The 9,835-nt window shown below is 42.7% G+C and overlaps 1 protein-coding gene across 2 annotated transcripts in view; it reads left to right on the top strand.

Moving 5' to 3' along the window:
* Nucleotides 1-9,835, top strand: part of MYO7B (myosin VIIB) — a 53,237-nt gene continuing 43,402 nt past the window's right edge. The window contains exons 1-9 of one of the 2 annotated variants that reach the window (XM_068145284.1): nucleotides 1-128; nucleotides 3,312-3,445; nucleotides 4,188-4,228; nucleotides 5,649-5,762; nucleotides 6,384-6,536; nucleotides 7,746-7,930; nucleotides 8,689-8,810; nucleotides 9,432-9,574; nucleotides 9,662-9,775. In XM_068145284.1, coding sequence (XP_068001385.1) covers nucleotides 4,211-4,228; nucleotides 5,649-5,762; nucleotides 6,384-6,536; nucleotides 7,746-7,930; nucleotides 8,689-8,810; nucleotides 9,432-9,574; nucleotides 9,662-9,775 — 849 coding nt within the window. In that variant the 5' untranslated portion in view covers nucleotides 1-128; nucleotides 3,312-3,445; nucleotides 4,188-4,210. Of the gene's footprint in view, nucleotides 129-3,124; nucleotides 3,446-4,187; nucleotides 4,229-5,648; nucleotides 5,763-6,383; nucleotides 6,537-7,745; nucleotides 7,931-8,688; nucleotides 8,811-9,431; nucleotides 9,575-9,661; nucleotides 9,776-9,835 lie in introns of those variants that run through there. The other variant, XM_068145285.1, reaches the window with a different exon arrangement.

The raw sequence follows: 9,835 nt of genomic DNA, 5'->3' as shown, positions 1-9,835 counted from the left end.
CAGATCCCAGAGCTCTGCCAGTCTGCCTCTCTGTACAATATCATGAACTGGCTGGAATGAAATTAGCCTTTCCCTGAGGGACAGAATGATCAAGACAACCAAGGGATGCACTTGGAAATCCTTTACCGGTATGTACTTCTTATTTGGTTTACTCTGTTCCCAGCAGCGTTAACAGACACCAGTGACTTAAAGCTAATAAATCTGCTTAGTGGAAGGGAAAGAGGTTAGTGTTGACAGAAAGCCTTCTTGACTGAACAGTTTAAATTGCAAATTATCATATGCAATCCAACTCCCTTCAGAAACCTCAAAAAACACCACCCTAGTTTAACATAAAATTATGCCTGGCATCTAGGACTCAGTGATGTAGAAATGACAAGGCCACTATGATTTAGCTGGAGAGGAAATATGAGAGGTAGTGCCATGTGCAAATTAAACCCTTTGATCCTGACATCAATCTCTTAATTAGGAAGCTGTCAGGAAGAGGCAGTTTTGTTAACACGTCTCTCCATACCAACCTATTGCTCTGAACAACAGTAGGGTTAAATTCACCAATAATTATCCAATTTTGATTCATTGCACTGCTCAGTGTGTTATTCCTCAGTGTAGACTACACTACAAATTACCCCTAATTACAACTACAAATGTGTCTGTGCCCTGAACAGCCCCTCACCAAACTCTGTCTTCAGCAGTAAACAGAGTTGCTCACTCCTGACAAGTCCTTCCCCATTCACAGAGCTTGGTGCCTTCACCAGCCTGAGTCCTCCTGTTCACTCACAGGCACTTCTCTGAGGAAGCCTTTAGCAAGCTGCCTGCTCATTCTCAGTAGGTACATGTGCTTAACAAAGCACCTATGCTGCTACCATTTGTTGTATCAAGTCTCCTTCAGCTTATGTTTTCTGGCTTTTGAGTATGTCTAGACTTAACTGTGGAAAACCTACCTCTCTTCCAAAGTGTATTTCAGCCATACAATGAGTTGTGCTTTTCTTTCAGACTACACAAGTTGTTTCTGTCTCACACAGTTTATATCCTGTACTAGGACAGAAATACTACTCTCTGAAATAGCAGCCCCACTGGGTTTTAACCATAGTGTTAAAAATGTACCTTTTTTGTGAATTACATTTGCTGCCCCAAAATACTTCATTTGGAATTTGAGCAGGTATGTTTTATTTGCTGAAGAAATATGTATGGCACTGTTTTCCCTGCAGTCTAACTACACAGGAAACTTTGGGTTTAGATATTTGCTTTGGTAGTATAAAGATATGGAGTTTGATTTATTTACCAATATTTGACCTTCAGCTAACAAAATCAGTGCCTGGAATTTTGTTATTCACATAGAGCATATAGACTCCTAAAAACTGTTGTTTCAGAAAGAAGTCTGCTAAAAGAACTACTTTGAGGCAAATTCCTTGAGTAAGAATGATTTGCACAGTCAGAAACTTTATGAAAGCGCCTCTCTCTGCCCTGTGGTTTCCTGCCTCTCTCTAAAAGCACATATCTCTCCTAAGCACAAATAGAGGCTGGGTGAAGAATGGATAGAAAATGAGGAGGACTGGAGGGTGCTGATTGGTGAGAAACTCAAAATGAGCTGGAAATGTGCCATTGCAGACCAGAAAGTCAAAGAATCCTGGGCTGCATGGAAAGAAATGTGGTCAGCAGGTTGAGGTAGGGAATTCTGCCTCTCTGCTCTGGTGAGACCTCACCTGACACCTACTGTATCCAGTTCTGGAGCCCTCAACACAAGGACATGGAACTGTTAGAGCAAGTCCAGAGGAGGCCATGAAGCTGATCAGAGGGCTGGATCACCTCTCTTATGAAGACAGACTGAAAGTTGGGATTATTCAGCCTGGAGAAGAGAAGGAGTCCTTAGAGCAGCTTTCTGGTATTTGAAAGGACCCTCCAAGAGAGCTGGAGAGAAACTATTTACAGTATCACTGTATAACTAAGGTTGGAAGAGACAAAAGTATGTAGTGACAGGATAAGGAGTAATGGCTTCAAAATGGAAGATGCTGGTTTTAAATTAGAAATTATGAGGAAATTCTTCATCATGAGGGTGGTAAGAGATTGGAACAAGTTGCTGAGAAGTGGAGGCTCCAACTCTGGAAACTTACAAAGCCAGTTTGGATGGGGCCTTGAACAACCTGGTGTACTAGGAAGTGTCCCTGACTATGGCAGGGGGTTGGAACTAGATGATCTTTAAGGTCCCTTCCAACCTAAACCATTCTGTGATTCTAGAAGTCTTCATGCCCTATTTCTGCACTTGTATCATCGTTTCGGCTATAAAACTTCAACAAACCCCTCAGTTAGGGAAGCCAACATTAAAACACAAATAGGTGATGTGAGTAAACACACATTACTCCCAATTATTTACTACTATGCTTGAGTGTTTACCTTTGATTTGGATAGGGAACTACAGCAGGAGCCCCAAGAATTTGACACGAAGGCTTTTCGTTGTCTTTCCCATCCTACAGTGTAGCTCAATTGAACATAGGAAACAAGAAAATATATATTAAAATATTAGGTACACTAGCACATGATCACAATTATTGCACATCTTAATTTTCTGGCTTACAAAGGGCATACAGCCCGGTGCATAGTGAGGGAAACCATCTGTTGTGTACAGTGCCCTGGAGGAAGGCTATATGGTGAGGTTAAGGTACAAGGAAGTCTTGTCCTCACTGTTTGGACTCATCATTAGGGCTGAAACATGCCTGACTCCTGGATCCATTGTCTGTATCTGTCCCTGTATCTGCCTTTCTACAGGTATACTATGCTTTTGTTTCTAGTGCTGGAATTTAACAGGGTATTCAAGGACTGAAAGAACACATGGAGCAACCAGGAAGAGTGAAGCTCTTGACCATGTCCTAATTTGGAAAGAGCCAAGTGGGCAAATAGGGAGCTAATACACAGATACTGGAACACAGGAGCAGAGTGTTGGGAGATAAATGAGTGGTAACAAACCCAGGAAGCTGTGTCTCTTCATGTGTGTAAGTGTATCAATTTCAGCTACACATCGCAAGCTTGTTTGGCTTTGAGTTCATTTAGCCTGAAGAAGAGGAGGCTCGGGGGAGACCTTATTGCTCTCTACAGCTACCTGAAAGGCGGTTGTAGTCTGGTGGGGGTTGGTCTCTTCTCCCAGGCAAATCTGGAAGGATTCAGGGACAGTGGAGAGATTGAAGTTTAAGGTTCACCCAGGCAAGAATAAGCCTTCCTGCTTACTGGAACAACTGACTTGGAAATGCCATATGCTGAATTGGGAGCAAAGTCCTGTAATAAATAACTGTGCTCTAGTCATTTCCTCCTTTGTGCAGCAGAGAACTGGTACTTGGTGAGGGATCCCGTAATGGCACCAGTGCCAGTTTCACCTTCCTTTTCCTTCTTACTCCAATGCTTATGAAAAAGAGGGAGCTAACCTCCAGAATCCAGACTGAAGATATCTTCCAGAGAGGTAATCTCCCATTCTGTGGGGTGCAGTTTGGTTTATGGTGCTGCATTATTTTGAACAGAAAAGCAAGAGAGCCAGGCATTGTCAGAAAGCAGCCATTTGAGCAGGTGGGGGGTTGTTCATTTATGACTTACCTGGGAATAACTATTTAAGTGTTGAAACTGAGCGTCTCAAGATTATATATCCCTTCTCAGCAGTTATCACAGCCTTGATCCAGAACTCACTACAGCTTTGATGTGAGATGGTATGGCTGTGCTTCACGTTTGCATGTACCATTCCTTCTTTGTTCTGGGTAGACATTTCTGCCCTCTTGAGCAGAATTCTGGTTCCTGGCACAGGTGAAATAGTGTCTGTCAGTTGTCGGTCACTGTGGCTGACCGTGACCCATCCTTGGCCAGACTTGGAAGTCCAGCCAATAAATTTGCCTAGCATTTGAATGAGGGAACTCTTCGGTATGAAAACATGCACAGTGACTTCTTCAGGGTTGGAAACATCTCCAGGGTTATGTGGTAGAGCTCAGAGCAGACCACCACCCAAGTGTTGCAGATCTTTACTTTTGGTTTAATTGTTTCTGCATTGGGTGTAGCTTATTATGATCTCTTTTGCTTTAATGAAATCTGTAAACATAATTATTGTAAGGCATTTTGCTCTTATATTTACAAGGAAACATCTCTACCCCACTGTCTATTCTGATCAAGCCTGAGCCCTTTTCTGGTCTAATGTTACATTCTTCTTGGCACTGCAGGTTACATACAGTGAGCTGAAACAATGGTGGTTTTCAGAAAGGTAAGTCCTCTGCTACTGCAATTTACTGACTAGCCTGAGGCTCAAAGAGGAGAAAATTACCTTAACATCAGGTATAGCTGAAAAAAAGTAGCAATAACCCAGTATCAGCAAGGTATAAAATATTATCAATCTAAAGTAGAGATGCAGAGGTGGCTTGCCTAGCTTGACTGTGCTCATGCTGAGCTGGTGACCTCTGTCACAAGGTGTGGCACTGAAACTAACCAAATTACCTCTGGAGTTTAAGTCAATGAAAATGAGAGCTATTGGTTTGTAACATCTTTCAAAACCTTGTGCAGTGTTTATAAATGCTTTACACTACAGCTGCTTGATTTGAGACATAAGCCCATAAAATATTGTTAAAGGAAAAAACCTATTTGTTGAGTAAAATTTTTGGGACCCTGACAGTAAATGCTACATTGTGTAACAAAAGCTGTACGTGACAAGACACTTGGATAGAAAGCTGGTTCCTCAGCAGGCCTAAGTATGAACTACCCACTGAAGATCTGACCTACAGTTTTGTTAAGTTTTCCCTCAGTATGCTTTCTGTATTAGTGCCTGGGGCAAGAGAAGGTATCCCTGAGGGACTGGAGTTCAGGAGTATAAGCAGGACAGCGATGCAAGTGACACCAAGATGCTGCTTATTCCTAGGAAAAGGCAGCTATAACTCACACCCAAATGAACCAAGATGCTGCTTATTCCTAGGAAAGGGCAGCTATAGCTCACACCTTCCTCCAGTGACACCAGAGCACGTTTTTGCTTGTTTGCTCTGCAGAGAGGCAGGATGTTGCCACACTTCTGCAAATGTGAAGAGAGGGGCAGGGCTGAGTAACAAATGATTTTGTTGTTGTTTTGGTTTTGGTTTCTTTTCCAAGAGACATCATGGATGCACTCACATTTGTATGTGATTTCAGCTACAGAACAAAGAATATATATCTATAAACTCTTGTAGCAGAGCCCTCTATATTTTCAAGCACCTAGTCTGTACACCTGTTTGGGTTTCTCTTTCCTGGTAATGTCTGTTTTCAAGCCTCTCTTCTGAAAGAATACCATAGGTAATGTGGGGCTGACAAGGCACTTTACCAGCATTTACTGTGCCACCTGCCAATCTCTGGGATGTAGAGGAGCTGAAAAATCACTGTTTCTTTTGAAGGGTGTTGCCTCATTTTGTCCTGTGAGACAGCTGGGCTTGATGACTGGTCCAAAGTCATGTTCCAGGTCAGCTGAGTACCTGGGACTGGAACTCAGAGGTCCTGATGCTGTAACTGTTTGATTGTACTGCCTGTGAGCAATAAGAACATAACCAGTTTAACACTGCTAAAGAAACCAAATCACTAAACAATTAAGAGCAAGAGTTACATGCCTGTGAGCTACATGGCATCAAGTATGTCATGTACTTGATCACAGCTTTTCTTCTCCCCAGGGTGATCATGTGTGGCTGGACACTCAACCATACAGTGAATTTAATGTCCCTATTGGGGCAGTTGTAAAGGACTCTGACTCAGGACGGATCTTGCTGGTGGATGATGAAGGCAAGGTGGGCTGTGCTACAACTTTCTGTAAACGATGAGCATAAAATTTAGAAGTACAAAGTACAAAAGTATGGCCCTGCTGGGTCAGACCATGGCTTTATCTAGCCAATGGTCTGGTTTTGATAATGTCTGCTAGGATACGCTGAAAGAAAGAATATGAAAATAAGGCAAGTATAGTGCGACAGCCTAGTATGCCTGGGTCCCAACACTATGAACATTTAGAGCTTCCTGAGCTAAAGGTTATATCTATGCAGTTTCAAAAAAATAAATACATGGACAGGCTACAATGGCTAAATTTTATGGAGTCTTAGGTGAAATCATGATTCCGTTAAAGTCAGTTGGGGTTTCACCCCACAATGTTGTGATTGTGATGGCCTGACAAAGCTGCTCCCTGAAGAATCCTAAATTTGATGATGTCCACAACCCAGCTTCATTCACTGTTTCAAATTATCTGGTCCTGGGGAGCAGCAAACCAGTTAATCTCTGTAGTTTAGTCAACTCTTTGCTAGAAAATGCTGGTTTGAGCATGGATGATCCTGAACCTTGCTCCAGTCTGACATGCCTCTTCTTTGTTTGTCTCTATGCAACAGCATAACACATTAAAGCTGATGCCTTGTCTGTTTCAGGAGCACTGGATCACAGCTCGGAACATGCACATGGTGCGCCTGATGCACCCCTCCTCAGTCCAAGGGGTGGAAGACATGATCCGCCTCGGGGATCTCAATGAAGCAGGCATGGTGCACAACCTCCTCATCCGCCACCAGGAGCACAAAATCTATGTGAGTGCCAAGGCCACCAGGCATAGTACTTGCAGGAAGGACCTCTACTACACATTTAGCAGAGTGACGTGAGCAGCCTGCAAGCCTTTCACACATGGGGACCTCTGCATCCTTTACTGACTGAGGGTGCCAAAGTTTTTCCTCTTCTTTCATTCAATTATTTCAGCTGTGAGGCAGAGAGCTCTCAGCATTCCCTAAATTCATGGAAACACACACAGGCAATGACCCTGCTTACTTTCTCATGGAGTGATCATTTCCACCATTGGCTGACAGGTAGCTAAATCCAGCCCATGTTACAGCTTAGTGCTGCTATTACCTGCAGCTGTGACACAGGATCAGTCTAACTAATACACAGTGACATGATTTGGAGTGTCCTCATCTAAGTCAATGTTTAGTTGATGTAATTAAATAGATAAAGAATATGTCTGGATATTTAGGGTACCTGGTTTCATTTCTTGTCCATTACAGATTTTATCTACGACTGAGCAATTTGGCATATTTAATGTCTTAGTTCCAGTCTGTAACATGATAATAATATTAAAGTTTCTCTATGCTTTGCCTCCTGTGTTTTGTACAGTTTAGGAGAGGAGCTGCCCCTTGCCACACAGACATGGGGATGTTTAGTGTAAACAAGCACTGATTTTATAGATGCTGCAGTTGTAACTACTAAGATCTGCTATATTAGACTCTGGCAGTCTACAGTTGCCTTATGTAGAAGTTCTTGAATGATATTGTCGCCTTGCATATCTGCAGCTGTCAGCAGTTTCCTTCATTTGATGGCGTGGTTGCTAACAAATGTTATTAAATGACTGTATGAATAATACAGCCATAACTACCCATTAGCAAAGTTCAGCTGCATCTGTGCTAGAAACAAAAGCAGCTTAAGAAAACACTGTGGAAAAGCTTGAGGTAACACACAAAAATGCCAGGTCAGTTTGGAGTTTCTCATGCTTTAGCTTCAGCTAGTGAACTGAGCTGCAATTTTGCAAGGAGATTATACCTAGCATTCTTTCTTTTGAAAAAAAACCTCCATATCCTGGGATATTTAATGTCAACTTACAGTGAGGATCCAGGCTCTCAGCCTTACCTATGTTGCTATGGATCTCCCAGGCTTACCTCCTGCCTTGATTCAGATTTACACGAGTGGCTTTGGTTGTATTCTTGTTTGTAGGTTTGCTGCTAGAGGTAACATTCATAACTGTTTTGCAGACTTACACAGGATCAATCTTGGTAGCAGTGAATCCATACCAGCTGCTGCCCCTCTACACAGTTGATCAGATCAGACTGTACTGTAACAGGAGGATTGGAGAGCTACCACCTCATGTCTTCGCCATTGCAGACAACTGTTATTTCAATATGAAGAGGAATAAGAAAGACCAGTGCTGTGTGATCAGGTGACTGGGACTCAGAGAGGCTAAGTAGCAGCAACCAAGTCTGCCATGTTTCTAGGGCACCTTTGTAGACACAGGGGGGCATAGTAAAGACTAGAAACAACAGGAAGGACATGCCACTTCCTTTTCAGTTAGGGCTGCAAAGGGTAAAACATAGGCAAGGGATTTCTGAAGTCCATTGTTTTCTCCCAGAATCTTTATGGGGACATATTTTGCACATGCTCACTACATATGCAAACAAAATATGAAGCTGTGAAATGCTATCTTTTACCTTGGGGACATGATACTTATGTATCATTAGAGGTTTCCTAGAGAGAAACAATCTCTGCTAACCTGGAGATGGCAGGAAGCTATACACATAACATGTATTCAATGTCTGTTAACCATCAGTGAGAAGAACCAGATAGTCTCATTGCAATAATATTTGATTATAGCTGAAGCAACTCATCTCATGTGTTCAGACTAGCATTGAAAATCTGGTAATAAATTAAAGAGGAAAAGCACTTCTACAGAATGTCTTCCATGGATTTGCTTGGCTTAAATCAGTGGAAGAATTTTGTCCTCATTCTAAGTCTAAACCACAAATTTTAGCAGATGAGATGATGAAAGACTAAAATTCTTCAGCTATCCCTGAAAGACAGCCTGATTTGCCATTCACAGGGAAATATCAGGGGGATTTTTTTTAACTTGGTCTGCCATTTTGGTGCTCTAGCTGAAAAAGAAGAAATGAAACCTGTAATGATCTTTTTTTCTTGCTGCAGTGGAGAATCTGGAGCTGGGAAGACTGAAAGCACCAAGCTAATACTACAGTTTTTGGCAGCTGTCAGTGGCCAGCATTCCTGGATAGAGCAGCAAATCCTAGAGGCCAACCCCATTCTGGAAGGTGGGTTATTTAGCAAGCAGGCCTGATTTACCACCTTTATCTCAGGAATTTTGTACCACAAAATAGATCTTTGAACCACTGCATTTGCATAGCTGCAACATTATAGTTTTCTATACTTTTCTACTCTGTCCCCATGAAGTCCACAGCACCTCCCATGCTGTAGGAGGAGATGCCATTATACTATGTAACCAAGAACTATCTGGAGCACAAGAGTCATTGCCAAGGACCCCTGGTTTAGCATTTGCTCTAGATAGTGGCAAACTGACTGGCCAAGCATGGATGTATCTTCAGGGGAGCTGCCTGTAGATACCCATCTTTTCTCAGTGGAGGGATCAGATGTTTTCCCAGTAAGTCCTTCTGGAGGTCTCTTGGCTGGCCAGATATAGGCCATGATTGGATCATTTGAATGTCATCTAGGACCCTATTACCTGGATACACATTATGCCTGCCTCTCTCTTTAGGAGGCAGCCTGGGATCAGACATTCTTTTGTGCTTCTCAGCACTGTCATTTGGAGCACAACGTGTGAAATACTAGTAGCAAAAAAGAAGGCCATTGAAAAATAGACTTGATGTTCATTAACTGCAATAACCCAGATACTCTCTCTGTCCCTCGCCCATCAGCTTTTGGCAATGCCAAGACAATTCGAAATGACAATTCCAGCCGCTTCGGGAAGTACATCGACATCCACTTCAACCACAGCGGGGTGATCGAAGGAGCCCGGATAGAACAGTTTCTTCTGGAGAAGTCCCGTGTCTGCCGGCAGGTGAGGGTGCCAGCAGCTCTACGTTCTGCCTGCTCAAGTCTCACAACCTTATGCTGACAAGGCTGTCCATTGCCCTGTTTCTTTTAGGCTCCAGAGGAAAGAAACTATCACATCTTCTATTGCATGCTAATGGGAATGAACACAGAGCAGAAAAAGATGCTGAACCTGGGCACTGCTTCAGAGTACACTTATCTCACTATGGTAATAGTCTCCACTTTATTCTCCCTTATCCCTCTGCTCCCAGAGAGCAATTACAATCAA

The sequence above is a fragment of the Melanerpes formicivorus genome, unplaced genomic scaffold, assembly GCF_026170545.1.
Source record: "Melanerpes formicivorus ecotype bairdi unplaced genomic scaffold, bMelFor1.0.p_v2 SCAF_12, whole genome shotgun sequence".
NCBI classification, from domain to species: domain Eukaryota; kingdom Metazoa; phylum Chordata; class Aves; order Piciformes; family Picidae; genus Melanerpes; species Melanerpes formicivorus.
This window is presented reverse-complemented; position numbering and strand designations above follow the sequence as displayed.